The sequence below is a fragment of the Natator depressus genome, chromosome 26 (genome assembly GCF_965152275.1).
Source record: "Natator depressus isolate rNatDep1 chromosome 26, rNatDep2.hap1, whole genome shotgun sequence".
NCBI classification, from domain to species: domain Eukaryota; kingdom Metazoa; phylum Chordata; order Testudines; family Cheloniidae; genus Natator; species Natator depressus.
This window is the reverse complement of record NC_134259.1, coordinates 6,984,736-7,007,385: the sequence shown is the minus strand read 5'-3', so window position 1 is coordinate 7,007,385 and position 22,650 is coordinate 6,984,736. Positions and strand designations below refer to the sequence as shown.

Sequence of the window (22,650 nt, the reverse complement as noted above, 5' to 3'; positions counted from 1 at the left end):
TCCCTGTGCCGTACTGCCACAATCAGCAAATTCGGCAAGGCCCCATCTCTGCTCTATGCCGATACACATCCCAGCTAAACCAGCAGAAAGATTTCCATTGACTTCAGTGGGCTTTCCATGTTGCCCTGAAAGAGGATCTGATCCTGCACCCACTGAAATCAGTGGCAAAATTCCAATTGACTTAAGTGGTGCAGAATTAGATCCAGAGAGAGGTGACTGGAGGTAGTATGTTCCTGGGGAAAGCTCCTTGGCTTTGAAGTAGCCTGAACTGGTTGCCCTGTATGGCATGTTGCAGAAACCATCCATCTGGGAGGAGGGCTTCTGGGAAGAGCTGATGGTCTGGGGATAGAATTTACGGTTTTATTTGCTAGCTCACGTGTTACATTTTTGCTGCGTCATGATGTGGGTGACATTTCGATGTGGGTTGTAAGTGTAACTGTTAGGGTGCTTACCTGTTGTGTATAGGAGAGTCTGGCTCTGAGTCTTTTAAATGTGAAAAGAACTCTCAAGAATGTTATAATAATGCTGTATTTTTTTTTTTATTCCACCAGTACAGACAGACAGCCAATTTTTTCAGTCGGGGGACAACATTTGCTGTGCTTGCCTCTGTACTGCATTTGTACTAGCTACTTGGAACCACATGCAAGAGAAACAGCTGACGTGCAGTTTCCTGACTCCATCCAGTGGCAAAGAGAAGGAAATGCAAGATGGTTCTTCAGCAGCTTTTAGGAACTAAAGACACCCAACTTCATTCCCTGTGCAGCTCACATGACCAGCATACAGCATGTATGTGTTTTTTTGTCTGTCTGTGTGATTTGTTTGTGCTCTACAGTGGAACACAGGATTTATCACATTGGTTCATTAAGTCCGATATCCTTCCTTCTGGCAGTAGTCTAATGCTTCATCCGTTAGAGGCAGGCGGTTGTGGTTTGATTGTAGATAGGCAGAGCATTCTTTCCTCACCCTTGTGGTGATCAGCTCATGCCCTAACGCTCGATCAGGAGATGGGCCAAACCGAAACCCCAGTTTTGAGCAGCTCCCAACTTCGGGAGGTTTGAAATCCAAACCCAGACCCCAATCCACATTTTGCACCTTGAGCCCATTACCAATGAGATCCATTTACCCTTGACTTAGCAGGTATGTGTATACTATGATTCCACAAGCACAGAATATGCTACAGAACCCATGCTGCAGACTCGTGCTCCAAAATCTTTCACTTCTTAAAAAACAAGAGCCAGATCCTCAGCTAGCATCACCTGGCCTTAGCAACACTCACCTGACTCCCACTTAAAGGGCTTTCAAAATTCCTCCAGATTTGTTGCCCTTGTCCGTCTCTGGCCCTGCTGAGGTATGTGCTAGCTCCTTGCGCTATGTAGGACTACTTCTGATGAATGCCTTGTGCTAAGTAGGAGAAGACTGGCTAATAGCATGGGTGAGGGAGAAGCAGACTCTCCCTTTTTGGGGTAACACAGGTCTAAAAACTGAAATGCGGATGAGGCTAGCAGTTAATACTGGGTGACTCAGCTTGGAAAGATTGGTATTGGTAAATGTCAATAAACTACAGTCTATGGTGCATAGCGGTTTACTCATGAGTAGCATCTTACTCCAGGAGTAGCCTTGCTAGAATGAAGTTGACCACTGTCCCTTAATGATTTTTTTTTTTTTTAAAAGCCGGCATTCTCTCCATATTGCTCTTACGTGTTTCTGGATATTTTGCAGATATTTGAACGGTGCATATGAATGTGACTCTTTTTTTCCCTTGGGGATCTTTTGGCCAGCAGATGGGCTATACCTCACAAAAATCCATGCTGGTTTGCATTTTTTTTAAATAATGAGCAGTCAATATTTCCCTGATTCCAGCATTCCCAAGAAGCGAGGCAATTAGAGAAAACACATTAACCTTCTAAGGCAGGAAACTGGCAACATAAATGAGAAGTAAGAATAAAATACAGAAGTACAAAAAGCTGAGTGGCGGAAGAAATTCAGGATGGTACTAATTAAAGCTTGCATTCATTTCTCGGTAATGATATATGGGACTGATCCAAAGTCCACTGAAGACCATAGAAAGACTCCCATTGGCTTCAAAGGGTTTTGGATCAGGCCCTATTTAAGGGGGTGGGAGGGGGAGTTGTCTGCCAGTTTAGGCTAAGCAACTGGAAAGCCGTATTGACTGCACCAATAGTCTATGCAAAAGCATTCTTGTGTTGTTACCATCTCTTCCCTCTTGTTTGTTGGTTTAATCCACCTCTTGTTTCATGTCATAGCCAAGACTGTAAGCGTGAGACTGTCTTGTTACTAAATATTAGGGCTGGCCAGAAAACAAGAAATCTGTTTTTCAAAAATATAGACCTTTTCAGATTTGTTTGCGTTCGGATGTGGAATGAAAGCTAGACCTCTTTAAAAACTGTCATGGAAAACCAGAGAGACACCTCCCAGAATACACAAGAGCTCAGTGGTTGAGACCAGGGGTTCTCAAACTTCATTGCACTGTGACCCCCTTCTAACAACAAAAATTACTACCCAACCCCAGGAGCGGGGACTGAAGCCTGAGCCCAAGGGCTTCGGCCTGGGCAATGGGGCTTCGGCTTCAGCCCTGGGCCCCAAAGTCTAAGCCAGCCCTGGCAACCCCATTAAAATGGGGTCGCGACCCACATTTTGAGAACTGCTGGTTTAGAGCATTCGCCGGGGAAGTGAGAGGCTCAGCTTCAAGTCCCTGCTCTGCCGGATTCACGCTGTAGATTGTCTGTTTCCCTCTCTCTTACCAAATGAATAAGAACATGAGTGGCCATGCTAGGTCAGACCACTGGTCCATCTAGCCCAGGATCATGTCTTCTGATAGTGGCCAGTGCCAGGTGCTTCAGAGACCATGACCAGAACAAGGCAATTATAGAGTCATCTGTCCTCTCTTGTCCAGTCCCAACTTCTGGCAGTCACACATGTTTAGGGGCACCCGGAGAATGGGGTTGTGTCCCTGATCATGTGGGCTAATAGCCATTGATGGACCTGTCCTCTATGAACTGACCTAATTCTTTTTTCAACCCCATTATGCTTTTGGCCTTCACAACATACCCTGGCAACAAGTTCCACAGGTTGACTATGTATTGTGTGAAGAAATATCACCTTTGTGTGTTTTAGACCTGCTGCTTGTTAATGTCATTGGGTGACCCCTGGTTCTCCTGTTATGTGAAGGGGTAAATAGCACTTCCCTGTTCTTTCCTCCACACCACTGGTGATTTTATAGACCTTTATCCTATCCCCCCTTTGTACAGGTAATTATTGATACAACAGCTCCAGCAGGAGGGATTGAGAGACTGACTCCATAGCCCAGCGGATAAGAGACTTCCCTGGGATGTCAGGCAGAGCAGCAAAGTAAACTGGGGTCTCCCACTCCCAAGTAAGTGTCCTAACGAGTGAGCTTTTGAGTTAGTCTCAAGCTATTCTGTTACTCTGTCTGTGTATCTCTCTCTCGCCCAATTATTATTTAACTGTTTTATACAAGTGGATCAGCTCCAAAAGGTGAGACTAAGCAAGAGAAAGAGGGACTGTATAGCTTAGTTGTTAGGATATTCACCAGGGATGTAGGTGACTCAGATTTAAGTCCTCACAGGGACTTGACTCTGCATCTCATACATCTCAGGTGAGTGTCTTAATCAATGGGCTATAGACTATTCTTGGCTTTTTCTCTCACTCTCCGTGACCAGAAATTCTATCATGGACCTGAGAGAGACTTTCAATGAATGGAGATTTTTCCAACAAAAACACAGCTTCCTCAAGGACAGCTGTACTAAATATGTGTACAGCTTCTAGCGCAATTGGGTCAGGCCTGGCTGGGTAGTAGTACTAGTGACAATGGTTTTGGCTCAGATCCCCAACGCAGGGATGGATAAAAGCTGTAAAACGTATGGATTATGAACATCCTAAAATCCTGGCACCACGTTCTGTCTTTGTTGGGAATGGTTCAACCCTTGGTCATGCTGCAGATCAGGGGAGAAAGGTGGGGTCCTATCTCTTGTAACAAGCATAGCTTGGCTGGACTCGGAGATCTGGCCCTTTATATGCGCTAATAGGGCCTGATCATCAAAGTTATTTTAATGTTAGGGGGCGTCCAACTTGAGACGCCTCCTAGAGACCAAAGTGCTGTGCACCTGCAATTCCCTTAGACTTCCATAGGAGCCGTGGGTGCTCAGCACCTCTGCAAACCAAGCTCGAAGGACCAGGTATGTGAGTTGCAACTGGGGTTGTCAACCCTCCAGGAGTCTCCAGCCAATTAAAGATGAATCTTTAATTAAAGATTGTGTCGTGATGAAACCTCCAGGAATACATCCAACCAGAACTGGCAACCCTAGTTGGAACCAGTTGTTTAGCCTGCCTTTGGACAAAAAGGGAACGGTTTCTCCCCACCTCCAGATAGTCCCTGTCCTCCGTTATCTCTTTTGTCTGTATTCTGCCTGTCCTCTGACAGATGTCATTAATATTTCAGGTTTGTTTTCCATTCTGATCCATGCCCGCAGTGCACAGCTGACTCTGGCATGAAAAATTCACCGCCAATTACAGCTATCCGGAGATCTGGTGATGGTCAGATGATTTGGACATGTGGGTCCTGCTGCGCTGCCTTTCCCTTTTTAGGACAACCTACTGCTCTGTGCTGTACTTGGTGGAGCGTAAGTTTATTTGCTTTCCAGCTCAAGGTTTCGCTGCTGTTTTCAAATAGTTACAGTGCAAAGATGAATTTAGGTGGAGTGCTGCTTTTGATATCGAACACAGTAGAGACGTAGCCACTTCAGTGTTTTGGACGTACTGTGGCAACATTCTTATTTGCATTAATTACTGTGATGTGTAGAGGCCCCAACCAACAGCAAGGCCCCAGTGCCCTAGGTGCTGTACAAACAGAATAAGGGATGGTTCCTACCCCATAGGTCTTACGGTTTTAACAGCCAGGAGAGACATTATGTGAAAGAAAGGGAGCATTCTAGATGAGGAGCTGAAGCACAGAGCGAGCAAGTGCGGGGCATCCACAATTGAGGGCAGATTTTCCAAAGAGATCAGCATGCTACACGGACATCTGGTGCTAAGGTCTTCTGAGAATCCAGACCCTAAGGATGCTGAGCTCTAGAAAAGCGGGCCCTAAGTGACTTGCGGAAGGTCACACACAGTCTGTGGTGGACCCAAGAACTGAATCCAGATCTCCTGAATCCCATCTAGTGTTTTATCTGATAGACTATCCCCCCTCTTTATGTTCTTCATGTGCAAGTCTCCGGTCTTACTGCTATAAAGCCTCATCATCTGGAAACTGTCTTGTATGTCAGGCAGTCTCTGAATCAGTTGATGTATATAATGTTCAGCAATTCTGTACAGTACTAGAACATAAAATGCCAGTAAACTGGGATTAGGAACATGTTTCTCTGTAATATTTTTAAAGAGTAACATGGAAAATGCATCATGCTGGTGCATTTAAGACAGAACAAAATGGGTCCAGCATGCCGAAAAGGGAGTTATTTTCCACCTGCTTTCAGTAAAAGATCCAGAGATGAAAACCTTTTCCCCAGCTGCAGTAGAGGTTAAATCCAAATAAGCCCTGTGTCTGTCTTGGACAGGGCCCGTTAATTAAGAACACTTCTAAGTCCTTGGCTGTGGCTTCTGGGCTGTTGAAGTGCAGATGCCCTCCCTGAAGTCTTCTGATGCTATGCTGCTCTCTACTAGAATGAGCACTGCATCCATTTACCTACCTATCTACCATATACTGTACCCGTCGTCGTGTTGTCTGATAGTCTTGGAGCAGTTGGCTTTCCTTGGGTCCTTTATCTGGTAACACGAAAGTGTTTCAGAAGAATGGGGACCTGGATCCAAACTACCCCTGCTTTTGTAAATCTAAAATCTCCCCTTGATCAGAGTTGTGACAGTGAGAAATTGGATTTCAGGTACATTTCTTTTGCCTCCTTCTGATTTGTGTGTTGTGGTTTTTACTTAGTGGGGCAGTGCTCTAGGTAACCCCAATGGGGAAACTACCACTGTACTTCGCTAAATAGTTGCAACCTCTAGGGAGGAGTCCATTTTAGATTTACAAAGCAGGGGTAATAGTTTGGATCCATGTCTCATTTCATCTGAAACTCCAAAGGTTTTTCTTGGATCGTGGGTAGTTGGATAATTGGTTCTGGTTCATGTTTGGCTGGAGTGAGATGAATCTCTCCACTGTACACGAAGTCACTTGTCCTGGTGGGCTTTGATTTCTCCTGTTTGAAATTGATGATCCAGGTTCCTTCTCTTTCTTTGTAAAGAGACATTGACAAATCCCATGGTAACCACTTCTGCTCTTTTGATAGCTGCTACAGACACATCCATCAATACGCCAGCCTCTGTTTTTCCCCCAGACCCTTTGAAGGCTAGGGTCATGTATTATGCAGAATTATTTATGGATCTAATGCCAGTTATAGCATGCTGATATCCATGCCACTCTTCTAACCTTTGATCTAAAGTAACTTGGTGGCCATGGCTGTTGCTGGCAGCTCTATAGATAGCCCTGCACCTCACTGGGGCCTTCAGTTTCTCAATCACATAGAGGAAGATTAAAGGCGTCCAATTACGCAACACTTGGGAAGCTTTCAATAAGCCGATGATTGAAGATTGTCGTCCTTCTCCTGTTAATAATAAGTAGCTAATTGCTGAGGCTCACATATGGAAATGTACCAGTATACAGCAAATTACCCTGCTGCAAGAGCTGTTTCTGTCCCATAGAAATTGTGTGCCATTAGGCCCAGTTGGATATTGGGTAGTGGACAGTAGCTATTAGGGTCTGGATCTTCAGCTGCTGTCAGCTGGAGTATCTCCATTGATTTCAATGGACAGTGGCACCGGCGCCGAGTGAAATCTTTCAGGCACATGGTTTAGTCACAAATTTGACACACACGCTTCTGGCCATTCACAAAACGGCCAGAGCTGCTGGTGCTGCTGCCACCCCTTCTCCTCCCTCCCCTTTATAACCTTTTGCCCGGTGATTCAGCCATTCACATGCGATGGGGGAGACCCCGGTTCAAATCCTAGCTCTGGAACAGACCTGCAAGAGACTTTCAGTTCACTGAAAAATTTCAGATTCTGTTTGTCCCAGTCTGATTTTTTTTTTTTTCTTTTCTAAAATCAGTTATTTGCTCAGCTCTAATTCGCACCCGCTAAGGATCTGACTTTCAGTCCTTCGTTTGCCCGGAGAGAAGTATGGATGCAATGTTGTTAGGCACACACGCTTATTGGCTGAGCTGGGTTGAGACAGCTGAAGAGTAAAGAAAAGGTTTAATCTCAAGCTAAAAGAAGTGGTAATCTTTTACCCATCTGTTTTTGGTGCCGAATAAGTGTAAGCCTTAGTTTAGCTTTATAGTCAATAGGGCTTTAGAAAGCAAGGGCTTCCTCCTAACCTGCATATCCATGAGCATATAATTTCCATGGTATTCCATTTGGAGAGTGGGTTTAGCCTATTGATTAGTTGGCTGGCGCCTGTTTGAGGCTCTCGTGCTGCCCTTGCCTTCCTGCTCTGTCACTGTTAATGTATTTGCATCTATAACTGAAGGCCAAGGGACATGGAACACACTGAAATTCATATTGAATTTGAAATCATGGCTACCAAGCAAGCTCTGACTGGATTATTAAATGGCTTTTTTCCCCAGGAGAGTGGATTGTCTGGGCTGGATTCATCCTATATCCTCACCTCCCCAAATAGTCAATGTTCCCTATGCTAGAGGAGGTTGAATGATCAAAAGAGCCTGCCTGCAGAAGCAAAAAGAAAAGCCTGCAGAAAGTAGATGATGTTAGTGGATCCAGGCTGCAGTGGTAATTCTGCAGTATGCACCGACCTTCCCTTGACCCCAGGAAGTTGCTCTTCAAGGACTTTGTGAGGATGGCACTTTGAGGGTATGCAGGGGAAAGGGAGTGGCCACTTTTTGCCGCAAAATTTCTTGGGGACTTGGGAGGGTGAGTGCAGGGTTTTAAAGTCAGTGGAAACAGCAGGAGGTGCTCTCACAACACCAGCCCAGGAGGAGAGGGAACTGGGGTGGGAGCACTTATCCACGCCCAAGAGAAGATTGGAAGTTCTCCCTTTTTGTTTGTAGTAGTGGAAGGGGTGATGCATTTCCCCACAATTCCCCCCTTACTTGAATCCCTGCATCTGTGAAAGCTGAGCCTGTCCCTGTTAACTACAGCGGGGAAAGAAGCTGTTTTCCTGTGCCTGGAACATCTTTGAGAGAGTGAAAAAATGTTCCAAGTTGGGAACGTTTTACAAACTGGAAATTGGAATTGCAACATTTCATTCAGATAATTTCAAATTTAGTCAGTTTTTTCAATTACAACCTTGTTTTCTTTCTTTCCCCTCTCTTTTAGTCTAAAATTTTAAAATGAAAAGTCATTTCAACTCAAAAAACCAAAACTTTCTGGTTCAAAAATGTTGAAGTGGGACATTTTTGACAATTTTGGAACTTTTTTCACCACTTTTTTTTTTCTTTTTGAGTCAAGAGATGCACTGGAACTGTGCCTGTTTAACAAACTGTTTTGGTTACAACAAATTGGCATTTTGGGGCAAAAAAAAAAAAAAATGGTTCACTGAAATTCCCAGCCAGCCGCTGTGTTTACTCACTGATCCCACCAGGCCAAGATCTTTTACACCCATAACCGTAAAATGTTGCACGGTGGTCGTGATGCCAGAAGCTGGGAATGAACGACAGGGCATGGATCACGTGATAACCTGTTCTGTTCATTCCCTCTCGGGCACCTGGCATTGGCCACTGTCAGAAGACAGGACACTGGGCTAGATGGACCTTTGGTCTGACCCAGTCTGGCTGCTCTTATGATGCTGCCCAGTGCAGGTGTGGAATGGACCAGGAGCACAGGGTGCTTGGCCCTATGCGCATTGAGCACATGGCTGGGGTGCTCTCTAGGAGTAGGATTGAAACCACAGATGGGAGCAAATAGCAAGATGAGGGTCTCACCTAAGAGAGAAAAGAAGATGTCTACACTGCGATCATAGGGTATGTCCGGGACCCAGAGCGGAATGCAGTCCCAGCTCATTGCACTCAGTTGATTCAAGTAAATGATCCTGGCCTCCTGACAGGCTGAAGACACTAGCAGTCATATTCTTAAGCCCTGCTGCCTCCCCCATTGCTGCTCTGTAGTGTTCCTTGCCCACAGCTGTGTTTTCTGGTTCAGCTTCCTGGTTTTTCGGCCACCTCTTCGCTCCTCCTGGCACTTGCTCCTGCCTCTGTCCCCGGTCCCCACACCTGGTCTCTAGCTCCCAGTTCTTGGGTCCTGCTCCAGCTGATACTCTGGTTCCAACCTCTGACTTCTGGCTCTCAGCTCCATCTTGCTCCCAGGACTTCGTATTGGCATCTGACTCTGGCTCCAACCTGGATTTGGTATTCAGCTCCTAATCCCGGCCTGGTCCCCTGGTTCTGCCCCCCCACCCCAGTTCTGGCTCCCTCTCTGGGCTTGGTAACTTCCTCCTGAGCTGGGTTCTGGCCACTGTGCCTGGTCACCCAGTTCCAACCATTAGGCAAGGCTGTGCCTGGTTCATTCCTTAACAGGGTGCAATTACTGCTGGAGCTGACTGTGATGCAGCAGGAGAGTGAGATGGGAGGTATATAAGCCCCAGGATGATCAGGGCCTTATTCCCTGTGGACTAAGGAGAGGTTACTACAGGTTAATTAGAGCACCTGGAGCCAATTAAGGCCATGCTAGAGACCTAATAATCCCCTGCTTCATTCAGACAGGAGATGGGAAGGAGACCTGACACTAGTCTGGAGGAATACCAGGGGAAGGGAAACTCTGCCTGAGCAGAGGGACTCTTTTTTTCCCCCCCCCCCCCCACCCCGTCTCCTTCCCCGGCACAGAAGACCGAGAGAAACCCTGTCCAAGAGCAAAGAGGGTAAGAAGTCTGTGAAGCTGAAGGGGATGGGACCCAGATTAGGGGGCAGACCTGGGTCCCTTCTCCCACTGTGCTTCTCTCCCTGACTAGGGCACTAGTGGAGCTGTTGACCCTTAAGAATAGGGGCAGGGGTAGCGCCCTGACCCACCACGCTAAGAAAAAGCACAGGACCCACCACAGTAGTGTTGGCCATTTGCCACACAATGTATCTGAGCTAGCTTTAACCAAGCTCGGCCAGGTCCCAGAACTTCAGTGCGGCCTAGCTTGTACTGTTGTCTTCATTGATCTGGGTCCCGAGCTTAAACCTAGCTAGCTATCTCAAGGACATCATTCAACCTACAATTGCACCCTGTGACTGCAGTATAGACATACCTATGTTTCCTAAGATGCACCTTTTCTCTGGCCATGCCCCCTTTTCAGCCTGAACTCTGGTGAGAACAGAAGGGATTGAGACTTGTCGAACGCTCAGACCTACCAGCACTCTAGCATAGCCGTCATTTGCAACTGCGCATTACGTAAGGACTTGCCAGATCAAAGATAGCAAATATTTGGGGGCAGAGCCTCAGGTGGTGTAAATCAGTGTAACTCCATTGGCTTTTAATGGCACTTAGCTGACTTACACCCACTGCGGATCAGGCCCTGGAAGTTTTGACATCTGAAAACGTCATAAGTATTCTTCCATCCTGTATATTAGAGGCTCAGATTTGGGCTGCTTTCTGCTTGCAGTTGAGGCTTTCTAACAGCAGATGTCACATTTGTATAACAGAACAATGGGGTTCTACAAATGTACTCTGGAGTTTATATGCTGTGGCTGCCGGGAGTCTATGCTATAGTGAATATGGATAGCGACATATATGCGACTGCTGCGTACATACGCTATTGTCTGGAAGACTGGTCCAGTTGAGAAGCAACACTTGAGCATTGGGCATTTGCTTTACTCATTTCAAAGTGCTCAGTTACTATGATGACTGAGGTCACATAATCTATGTAGCCAACAGCTAGATATAAATTAGCTGGATAGACAAATTGAAAGAAGGTAGATTTTTACATCAAGTATTTAGGGTTTTACTCTCTCTGTTTTAGAGCAATTGGGCCATTTTCTCACCAAATATAAACTGGATTCAATGGAACTATGCCAGTTTACAGCAGCTGAAGATCCATCCCACTGCATTAATACAAAACTTTGCTGGGCAGTTTGAGCAAAATTTGGAGTCCCGTGGATTTTATAGGATTATAAATGATCCCACTCATCTTTCATATGTGTTATGTGAAATTGATGATGTTCTACAAAAAATACTCTGCTTTTCTTAAAACATTTTAATACAGAAATATTTGTAAATACATTATATATAGATAATAAAAATAGCATTGTAAAATCTCCATACACCATGTTTAAACTTGCTTATATTAAATACAGCTTTGAATACAAATAGAGAATACAAAGTGGGAGACACAAATGTTCTCCCAATGAAGTTGAATCTAAAAAAATTGTACACCCAAAACTTACAGCTTACAAGGCAAGTAACAGAATATTATCATTTCATAGCATGGTTCTTTCTGTTACAGTGCTTGATTGACAGCCCAAAGGAAATCACAGCATAGGAGAAGGAATGGATATTTTTCACATTCTTGTTTTTGTTTCAGAGAGACAACAGTGGGCAGGTCAATACTTCTATCTACCTTTTTTTTTTTAACCTAGCTGTTGACGATCAAAATAAGATACTGTAAGCCAGAATTTCAACTGGTGCAAACTGGCACAACTGCGCTAATCTCTACGAAGCTTAGATTTACACCAGCTGAGGATATGGCTCTTTTTAAAGAGCAGGCCAAACAGGGAATGCTCAGGACCTGGCATGGATTAGAGTTACGATGCAATTCCAGATTTCATGTGGAGGCTAATTCAAGGCTATGACTTCACTTCGGTGGTTCTGCAGCCAGGAGAAGATCTCCCTTCGCGACACTTTTGTGCCCAGGTGGTGTAAATCTGCCTTCCTGAGCCATCTCCTAACCAGTTTTGAAAATGAGAGGACCATTCTGCTTTTGAATCTGACCTAGAACCAAACCTGGTTCAAACTGGAACCTCTCTGAAATGTTGGGTGCTTGGGATACAAGGTTCATCTTAATTTTTTGGAACATCTTTTTTCCTTGACAGATACTCCCATGTGCTTTAACCTAAATATAGTGATGCTAGTAACATCAATCATATCAATGCCCCAAGTATCAATAACAGCAGTTCATTAGCAGCCCAGAACTAATGAACACCCCTCTAGTAACATACTAGTGTGCAAAGCCCCAGACCCAGGAGCAGTCTTACAATAATAAATCAATGTGCCCAGCCTAGTACTCATTAGCAAACTTACAATAATACAGCAGAGTGCAAAGAGTAATCCTACAATTAAGAAAATACCAGTGTTTCTCTGTTGGAATGTGGCAGGGTGGGAAGGGGGAAGAGGAGATAATTCTGGAACTAAGTGGTGAATAAAACCAGTTATTAAGGGATTTTTTTCATTGTCCCTGGAGTTCAATTATGGCATCTGAAGTTCCATGTCAGGCTGGCAGAGCATGCTTTTCAGGAGCATTGTGATCCAAGCAGCTAGCTGGTTGACTGTAATACAGTCTCTGACGATGTCTCCAATCTTCCCAGCTCAAAATAGCTCACTGTGGGGCCTTTAAAGTGGTAGAGAATAAAGGGGTACTATAATCCCAAAGGATCTTTTCAGAACCAAAATACTTCTCAGATCTCAAGCGTTGCCAGTCAGTGCAAGAGCTAATAAACTGACGAACAGGAGGGTAATCCAGCCTCATGCTTCAATGTTAAAAGGGGACTTCCTCCAAGGGTCAGGAAGGAATTTTGTTCTACCCTTGACAGCTTTGCACGTCCTTTTGAAGCATCAGGTGTTCACCACTGAAGGCAATGTTGGGCCATTGATCCAGCTACTTTGATGGTCCTTCAACTTTACATGTAGTTTGCAATTTACAGACAGAATCCAGCGCACCAGACTTTCCCAAACCTTAGACTCTAGAATCATAGGATTGGAAGGGACCTCGAGAGGTCATCTAATCCAGTCTCCTGCACTCATGGCAGGACTAAGTATTATCTAGACCATCCCTGATGTGTTTGTCTAACTTGTTCTTAAAAATCTCCGATGATGGAAATTCCACAACCTCCCTAGGCAGTTTATTTTAGTGCTTAACCACCCTGACAGTTAGGATGTTTATTTTAATTCCAAACTAAAACATATACTGAGCTGGTTTAATAACTCACATATGGTCCCCCTCAGTTCAGTTTGCTATTCCCCTGGCTTTTCTTCTGGAAAGCCAGGAATGGCAGGCTGATGTCATTATCCAAGGACTACAACATTATTTGAAAAACACATTTTCTTTCAAAGAAATTGCCAGTCCATTTAAAAAAGAAAGTTAGTGGGACGATCATAATTTCCTTGGCAAAGGCAGGAACCACAAGGTGAACGGAGATGGAAACTGTCCCTCAGAATGTCAGGAATCTTGATCAATTCTTCTTCAGTAGCTTCATACTCTGGGTTTGACTGGTGGTTTTAAAGCCTGAGTGAAAACAAACAAATGGAACAAATCAAGTGACTGACACAAGATTTTCCACAAATTCTACTCAGCATTGCACAACGTGGCGAGATGCATTGTGGGTTTTTTCCGTACCTCCGCAGCATCAGAGAATAGCCATTGCTGCAGATTCTGGACTTGATGGGTAAATGGTCCGGCTCCTATATTCCAGCAACCCTCTTAAGAGCCAGATCTGATACCCTTACTCATTCTGAATGACACCTTACTCCGAGAATGGTCCCACTGAATCACATGTTGTATAAAATACTACTCAGCATGAGTAAAGGTAATTGAAATCTGGCCCACAGTTGTTCTACATAATAATAATTTTTGTATTGCAGTAGTACATAGAGGCCCCATTATGCTCGGCATTGTACTCATATATAGCAAAAGAATTAGCATTCAAAGGCACCGATTCTGCAAAGACCTGTGCACATGCTGAGACTAGTCAGACGCTTAAAGTTAAGCCCACGGGATAATTCTTTGCAGGGTCAGAGCCTAGATCGCATGCAGAGTAGTGCTGCTGAGATCCTGTACTTTCTATTACAGGATTAAAACCCTGCACTGTAATGCAAACTGACTAAGAAAATTAGAAAGTAAAAGCATTTTAAATACCAACTACTGGACTGTGCTTCTAACAGTATTGACAGCTCTCTCTCCAAAAATCTTGGCTCTGTACCGCTCCTCCATACCTCCCCCGCAAACTAACCAGACTGGATTCCCTTTATTTGCCTTCGAGTTGTTGTGCCTTTTAAGGAGTCATGTTTTTTTATCTTTTCTTCACAGCCATGAGTGCTGGAAACTTACTGCTTTTGAGTTTATGTTGTAACCTGACTCCAGGAGCTAGGGCCTTGTGGAAAAAAACACCAAGAATCATGCAGCTCACAGTGAAATCATGAATTGGCAGCACTGTGTTAAGATTTATCTTGATCTCTATCTTGCATTCAGTCATACTTGGAATATCACGTGTATGGTGTACTTGAGTTACCTGTGGTGGGGGTGCAGGTTTGCCCTTTGGGACTGGTGAAGGAGTGGACTTTGTCTGTGCTACCTGTGACAAAAATATAGTTGTTGTTATACCTCCCTTTTGAAGTGAGTACAAAGCTGAGCTGCTACTAGGGTTATCTCCCATATTTACCAAGACCTTTCCAGAGACAAAAAGTAGATAAGCAAGTAGCATTGAGATCCTAAATATTTTCCCCCTACACCAGGGGTCTCAAACACGCGGCCTGCAGAGTTATTTCCTGCGGCCGCCAAGCTCCCCTCCCAGTGCACTGCATCCCCGCTCCTCTGCCTACCTCCAGGCGTTTCCTACCACCAAACAGCTGTTTGGTGATGCTTAGCCCTTTCCTTGAGGGAGGGGGAGGAGCGTGGAGCTGCATGCTCGGGGGAGGAAGTGGAGAAAGGGCAGGGGCGGGGATTTGGGGAAGGGGTTGGATTAGGGGCAGGGAGAGGGCAGAGTTGGGGTGGGGACTTTGGGCAAGGGGTGGGAAGAGGCAGGGCAGGGGTGGGACCTCATGGAAGGGGTGGAGGGGGCGGGGCAGGGGCAGAGGTGTGGGCTTTTGTATCTTTTTATGAAAAGGTGTCAGTGATGCGGCCCTCGGGCCAATGTACTAGTCCTCCTGTGGCCCTTGTGGTGACTTGAGTTTGAGATCCCTGCCCTACACACACAACCAATGTAAACAGACAGAAATGTAGATCCCGATTCTGGAAAGCACTTGAGCATGTGAAAACAACGCGGAGCCCGTGGCACCTTAAAGACTAACAAATGTATTTGGGCATAAGCTTTTGTGGGTAAAAAAACACTTCTTCAGATGCATGGAGTGAAAATCACAGATACAAGCATAAATATACTGGCACGTGAAGAGAAAGGAGTGACCTTACAAGTGGAGAACCAGTGATAAGGCCAATTCAGCCAGGGTGGATGTGGTCCACTCCCGATAATTGAGGAGGAGGTGTCAATACTAAGAGAGGTATATGCTTTACACATGGGATGTAAATTCCTCTCTATCAGCAAAGGGTATTCAATAGGGCTATTCAGCTGCTTAAAGCCAGGCACATGCTTGAGGCAATGAGTGAGGAAAGCATCTCTATTTTGGATAGCACTTAAGCACATGCTGAACTTTAAGCATGCACTTAGGTCCCAGTTGAAGTCAATGGGACTTGCGCTTAACTTTGAACACATGCTTGTGCTTTGCTGAATTGAAACCTTAATGAAAAATCCTTGCTCATGCAAGCAGTAGCATTGACTGTGGTGGGATTACTAGCAGGAGTAGAAGTTGGTAGTCTGAGTAAGGACTGGAGGATCAAGCCCTCGGACAGCAAGAGTTTGAGTGGTGGTTTGCTTGGGTTTGGTTGTGTATTTTGCTTTTTAGGCAAACTTTCTGGCCTTTCTCATTTACACCAAAGGTGCTTTTATACAGCTCTGTTAGTGCGATGTGGCCTTAGTGTAAATGCAAACTAGGCCCACTGTGTTTAAAATTCTTTGCCCCTGAATTTTATTAAAAAATTATTGATGACCTACTCTCCTGGTCCTGCCCTTTCAGTACATCTGAGGCAATTTTAGTGACTACTCGACATACATAGGAACACTGCAAAAATGGGACATACCTAATATATTAAAATTATTTATTATTTGTATCACTCGCCATCCCAGTCACGGATTAGGACCCCATTGTGCTAGGTGCTTTACAAACACAGAACAACAAAAAGATGGTCCCGTCCCCAAAGAGTTACAATCTAATTAGCTTCCATCAGTTTTTAACCATGAAACTGAAAACACTGGCCAGTGTCCACTGCATCATGATTATATCACGTGTAACTTGATTAGATAAGATCCATGAGAAAAGGATGGACCAGGATTATGGAAGTCTACTTACAGAATTGCCCATGACAGGAGTAAAGGCTGGTTTGGCAGTAGGAACTGGAGGTGGTGGAATGGTTGGCTTTACGATAGGCTGAAAAAGAAGAAAATAAAAGATACGTTTACGCTGAGAGATTGTGTGTGTGTGTGTGTGACAGAGAGAGAGGGAGAGGCCTCTGTCCCTTATTCAGAATTGCCCCAGCCTTACAAGTCTAGAGATGAAATCCTGGCTGCATTGAAGTCATTGGGAGTTTTGCCATTGATTTCAACGGGACCAGGATTTCACTCTTCTTCTTTAAATCCACTTATGAGGTTCTTACCATTTTTGTATTTTGGTGGATGGCTGGCCTGCCATTGGATCTCTCCTCTGGGATATTCTAGGGAGCAACAATAAGTTACAATATGTTAGTGTTGCAGGGGAAAAAAAGGCAGCTTACAGGTTTATGGCTGACAACATACTGAGCTTTCAACATTAAACAGCCGAATACAGCACAGATTGTAGTATTTGACTTCCACGACACTGCTGATAAAAACCTATCCATTTCCCCAAGCTTTTTCCAGAGGGGATGTGGTGACAAATTGAAGTTGGAGTTTTTGTCCTGGTCTTCTCTTTAATCCGTTGGAGCTGACGTATCAATTTAACTATTTGCGTTTCAATTGCTTTATAATGGATGAGCATGCACCTGAAGATGGGAGAGGCGTGTTTTTATAAATACAAAGATAAATCCAATCCAATAAGCATTCTTTAAGGTGTATGCTCTTCTTGCAGCCTTAAACATTCAAATCTATGAACTCTAATGATTGTAGTGCTGAGATTATTTTGCTCTGGCTCAGATGTCACAACTCGAGATGGGTCCGAAACACAGAAATTTGGACTGGGGGAGGGGGGCGAGTTTCCCAAAGCTTTAGGCATTGTTTAGATCTAGAGCTTTGTTTTGGGCCAATTTCTAATCACAATAGGGCCAGTCCTGAAAGATACAAATCACCCACTGTGTGATGCTGAGCGTCCAGGAGTAGATGATGAGGGCACTCAGCATTTTGTGGAATCGGGCCCAGTGCTCAGTCTGGTCTCTTGGCCGATATTTACAAAAGCCTCATTAAAGCGGCATGGCTTTGCATATTGAATCTATCCAAAGGACTTGCCTAGGACGCAAATGGAAGTCTTTCCATTGTGTCAAGCTCTTATAGCTTATAGGTGGTCTCATAGCAAACTCATGAAGGTGCACAGAAACAAATCCATCAAGCAGACAAACAGAAGATTGGCCTGGACATACTGTGGAATTGAATGGAAAATTGGTGTAGGAGTCTGTAGACCTGAGATGCTTTGCAGTTGCGCATGTAGATATTACGGATCAGTAGCCTATCAAAATATGTGATGATGATCTTCTGCTCTCTGAGGCCTATTCTTCCATCATATGCACATGCAAGTCCCCTGTTAGCATTAATGGGAGTTGGACACCCATCGTCAAGGAGGAAAGAGATCTCCAAAACTTATTAAAGTATATTAGAGCTAAGCAAAACTGGTAGCAATTTTTGCACAAGGTATATTTTGTTTGTTTGTTTCCAGTGACTTCACACCCATTACATTTTTCTTTCCAGCAAAATTTGAATTACTGTCTTTGCATCAAAAGCTTAAGATTTCAGTGTTAGGCTTTGAATTTTGAAAGGGTCCGTTTTCTTGTGAAAACTTTGAAACCTGGCAAACTTTTCTGCGAAATGGGCTCCGTTCTTCAGCAAAATGAGAGCAATACAAAAAGGTTGAGAGTATTTTCACCTTTTCTTGTGCACAGATCCCCTATTTCTGATTTATATCCACTGCTGCGAGCAATTAAAGGCCAGATGGGAGCTCACACTGTTGGGCAGCTGTTCAGTTATTTTCTGTCTGTTGCAAGTTCGTTGTTCCTGACTGAGCAAAGCCCTTAGGCGTATGCTTAACTTTAAGCATATGAATAGTCTCCTTGAATAAGCAGATCATTAACAGGTTGGCTAAGTAGGAACTTGAGTGCTTTGCTAGACTGGGATCTATAATCCTTTGATGAGCTGGCAGTGCCCATTTTGCAAGGAATAGGTTTGTTTGGGTATGAATATATTATAGACGGCGGGTTTGGGCAGCATTATTCCCCTTTCTAGCCATCTATGTTAGCCCTGAAAGAACAGAGAGGGGCCTGATCCAATGTCCACCGTCATCAATGGAAGTCATTCCACTTTTGATGGACTTGGGATCTGGCCCCAGCTGTGGCTGACCATTACATCCCTTTGAATGCTGTGTTCAGCCTTATCAAAAATAAAAATGATTTTAAAAAAGAAACCAGTCTCCGGCTGTGCTCACAACATAGGCTTGTGGCTTGTTTGCCTGGTGTGGAGGAGTGGGAAGGAGGAATCTTGTGTTGTGGACCTGAAAATAGGAAAAGAGAAGAAACTTGATATGAGCCTTACTTTAAAATCTTTATCTTGCTTATTGATTTTGCTCGCAGCCCCTCGCTCCAGACTGACAAAGTACAGAAATTAGACTCTCTAAGCCAAATGGTCTACCCACTAAGCTGCGCTCCCACCCTATCAGAGCTGGGAACAGAACCCAGGAGTTGTGATTCCAAGCTCTTTGCTCTAATCACTAGATTAATCTTTAGACTCAGGCCCTTATTAATCATAGAATATTAGGGTTGGAAGAGACCTTAGGAGGTCATCTAGTCCAACTCCCCTGCTCAAAGCAGGACCAACACCAACTAAGTCATCCCAGCCAGGGCTTTGTCAAGCCAGGCCTAAAAAAACCTCTAAGTATGGAGATTCCACCACCTCCCTAGGTAACCCATTATTAAGTAACTGCAGGTGAGTTTTGAAATTTTAGTCACTCTATTACAGTGATGGCAGAATATAAGCAGAGCACCAAGCAGTCTGTAACTCAGCCATATATCCAGATTCTCACCTCCTGGACAGGTACCCCGGGTGCAGCGTTCGGTCTTCTGTTCTGTACTTTCCCTGAGAAGCCTTGGTTTGTCTCTCCAGATACACCTTTGCTCTGGCCACTACAAAGACATTATAATTTGCACTTCGGTTTGTATGTGTTATCTCGATTGTCTTAAAAAAAAGAGACATTATACCATGGAAAGCTTTCCACATGTTGAGTTTAAATAGCTGGCTTACTATTGTTTACTTTTTACTTTTTTTAAATAGCAATGTATGGACATTAATTAGTCCTGAGAGGTCGGGGTGAGACCATGGCACTTTCAGGTCCCAGGGTTAACATCTCACATCCTTCCTGCACTGTTCAGAGAAGGCTGTGGGAGCTAGGAGCTCATCTCCTATTGAAAAGCTCCAGCCTAAATTCCTTCAAGGTTTTTTTTTATTCCAAAAGGATAAACATTGTACCTCTGAGCTTGCTGCTTCTTAGCATTTCGGTAGCGGATGATTAAAGCAGCGACTATCACAATGATAGCAAGGGCAGCTAGCACACCGGCAATGATGGCGAAATCTGTAGGGATGATACATTGCAACACGTGACTGTTTTGTGACCACACTGAGAGGTAACAGAGGCATGTAGATATGGCCTCATCATTTTCCTACAGTAAGGGCTTTCTTAAGGCTAAATTGCATTCCAATCAAAAGCGGCCACACGAGGGAGACTCCACCCCATTCTTCTGCACGACTGCGTAGTGCTGTGTCTAGCTGGATCCTGGGTCTGTGCATGTAAGGGGAGAACAAGAATTGCACGGCTGCTCGATATTCACTCATCACCTCACTAGCAAGATGGCAGAAGGTTGGGGAGTAGGTCAGGACATTGTGTCAGCCAGATGGCTGCCAGGAGGAGGAGGAGGATGTGTCATGGAAAAGGCTGACGCAGCATATTTCTCCAACCAATGACAGATGGAAGTCCAGAGAAATAGTGATTTGGAGCGGTGTCTGAGACACAATTCCCTGCCTCCCCAGTGCCTCCCCTGGGTATGTGTAATGTCAGATTGTCGGTACTCAAAACTGAGTCTTCAAGCTCAATTTTGCACATAATGATCTTAAAAAGTTTCCTGTTCAATAACAAAAGTTGGGGAGAGGGCAGGTGAGGACCTTAATAATAAAATTCAGTATGTTTGGGTGCTTTCTCTCTTCGAAGCACTTTGCACATACTCACGAATCCTCACAGCGCCTCTGTGGGACTCTGGACCAAGTTCAGAATTGGTGTAGGAGGTTTTCCTCTAACCAACCACAGTGGGTTTTCAGCTGCTTACACCAGTTCTGCATGTAACCCCCCTCTGACTGTAATCTGGCTTTTTATTTTGTTATAGATAACTTGAAGGCAGGAATGAGTCTGGGGCTTCGTCTTCACTGCTTTAAAAAGCTGTTTCGGCCATGGGGTGACTAACATATTAGCTATTCTGCTGTAAAGTTCTAGTGGAGAAAACACACCGTCGTTTTACCACGAAGCAAAATTACAAGAAGCCAACCATGGGCAAGCCGTTAAGCGTTGTCCTTGCCGAGCTACTTTGTGGTAAAAACTACAGGGAGATCGTCTCTACCAGGATTGTACAGGGGTAAAAAACCACATTTTTAAGTAGTGAAGACAGAGCCTGCCCCTCTCTCTCTCCCCCAGAGATGTGTCAATTCTTTAGGGCTATCAGAAGTAACCGCTTTTTTTAGTCACTCAAATAAGCAGCGATGACGGACATGCAGAGAGCAGATACGAAGGGGAATGAAGGTGCTGTATCCTGGTCTACACTAGGAACTTAGGTTGGTGTAACCGCGTCGCTCAGGGCTCTGAAAAATCCACACCCCTGAGTGACATAGTTAAACCGACCTAACTCCTGGGGCCGATAGCACTCGGTCAATGGGAGAATTCTCCCATCACCCGAGCTACTGTCTCTCGGGAGGTGGACCACCTACCCTGACGGGCAAACCCCTCCCGTCAGCATAGCTAGCGTCTTCACTGAAGCTCTGCTGTAAGTGTAGGCAAGCCCTTATGGTCATAGCTTCAGCTGGAGCAAATCCCCGTTGTTGTTCCACTGAAGTCAGTGGAGCTGTGCAGCTCACGCCAGCTGTGTTTGGCCCGCAGTTTACGGGCTGACCAGTATCTCGCTTGATCATATTTATCACAGCCTACTCACACTGAACTGTTGTGGCACTATCGCAGCTGGGCGGTGCCCATCCTTCTTCACACTGGCATTGCAGTTCATGGTCACACACCTAGGAAAACAGAGGTCTGATATTAGTCTTTAAACCAGGGTCAAGAGAGTGAAGAAGCTAGCTTAATGCCCGTGGCTAGTGTTAATCCACTTTTATACCAGTGTAAGATCAGAATTTGGCCAATTATACATAAATATATGAGCAGGATTGAAAGCCCGTTCAAGTCCACGGGGATCTTTCCATTGCCTTCAGTGGGCTTTGAATCAGGCTTCCAATGATGGACCCACTGCAGTGAAGTGTAAAATTCCTATTCAGATAGATGAGAAGTTAGCTCACATAATGAGAGTACTGACTTCTTACAATGCACTTTCACAGGCCTGTTTCTCCACTCTCCTGCACCTTGTACAGTCACGTATCCTTGTGCAAAGCAAACGTAGAGTGCTCCGTGTCCATCTCGGTAGCATTTTACACCAATGTAAATTACTACACAAGGTGCGTAGCAGCACAGAATCAGGCCCTACATCTCTAGACCTCTGAGCATTTTGTAAAGGAGGCATAAGGCCTGGTCTACACTTAAAATTTAGATCGACCGAACTACATTGCTCAGAGGTGTGAACTTTTCCCAGGGATAGAGCCCAGGTCTCCTGACTTCCAATCCAGTTTGCTACCCAAGGATTATGCTCCCTCCTAAAAATCATTTACGCTATCATTGTATGTGATCTCCTAAGCAAAGGTACTCATATATTATTGGGTTACGTGTGCTCCTATGAAATCACAGGACGTTTTGGACTCAGTTCATCTGGATTCTTTCATTGGATCACACATTGCCAACCCCCCTGGACTTAAAAAATCCTATAGCTGTTACTGTAATATCAAAACCGGGCTTTAGTTCACACACACGAGCTTTTCTTAGTGTCCTTGGCAATAAGACTCAGATCTTACAGCATGTCCATTGCACTTGGCGGAACAGTTGGTTGACTTGTAGGCTCTCTCGATATCAACACATTGTCTCTTGCTGCACACCTGAAATTCAAAGTGCATGTGTGATCAACAAGAAGGGACTTTCAGCTTTCATAAATTGCATCACTGTGTAATAATTGTGTCAATTGTAATGTGGTGAGCAGTGTAAAGGGGCATTAAAGTGTGTGTACAAATGTATTTTACATAGGCATTAAGGGCCCCGAGGTGTAAAGGGTCCTTAATA

The 22,650-nt window shown here is 44.6% G+C and overlaps 1 protein-coding gene and 2 long non-coding RNA genes across 3 annotated transcripts in view; 2 read left to right on the top strand and 1 right to left on the bottom strand.

Moving 5' to 3' along the window:
- Positions 1–930, top strand: part of LOC141978294 (uncharacterized) — a 158,373-nt gene extending 157,443 nt beyond the window's left edge. The window contains exon 4 of the long non-coding RNA XR_012636364.1: positions 552–930. This is a non-coding gene — a long non-coding RNA (uncharacterized LOC141978294). The remainder of the gene's footprint in view (positions 1–551) is intronic.
- Positions 931–3,270: 2,340 nt separating this feature from the next.
- LOC141978292 (uncharacterized) overlaps positions 3,271–22,650 on the top strand; it is a 31,707-nt gene continuing 12,327 nt past the window's right edge. The window contains exons 1-2 of the long non-coding RNA XR_012636363.1: positions 3,271–3,394; positions 4,481–4,661. This is a non-coding gene — a long non-coding RNA (uncharacterized LOC141978292). The remainder of the gene's footprint in view (positions 3,395–4,480; positions 4,662–22,650) is intronic.
- The window catches only part of LOC141978287 (zinc metalloproteinase-disintegrin-like NaMP), a 51,405-nt gene continuing 40,213 nt past the window's right edge, over positions 11,459–22,650 (bottom strand). The window contains exons 17-25 of the mRNA XM_074940280.1: positions 22,389–22,469; positions 21,428–21,506; positions 19,704–19,806; positions 19,261–19,360; positions 18,667–18,732; positions 16,658–16,714; positions 16,354–16,431; positions 14,463–14,525; positions 11,459–13,459 (exon numbers count right to left, since the gene is read on the bottom strand). Of these exons, the coding sequence (XP_074796381.1) occupies positions 13,427–13,459; positions 14,463–14,525; positions 16,354–16,431; positions 16,658–16,714; positions 18,667–18,732; positions 19,261–19,360; positions 19,704–19,806; positions 21,428–21,506; positions 22,389–22,469 (660 nt within the window). The 3' untranslated portion in view covers positions 11,459–13,426. The remainder of the gene's footprint in view (positions 13,460–14,462; positions 14,526–16,353; positions 16,432–16,657; positions 16,715–18,666; positions 18,733–19,260; positions 19,361–19,703; positions 19,807–21,427; positions 21,507–22,388; positions 22,470–22,650) is intronic.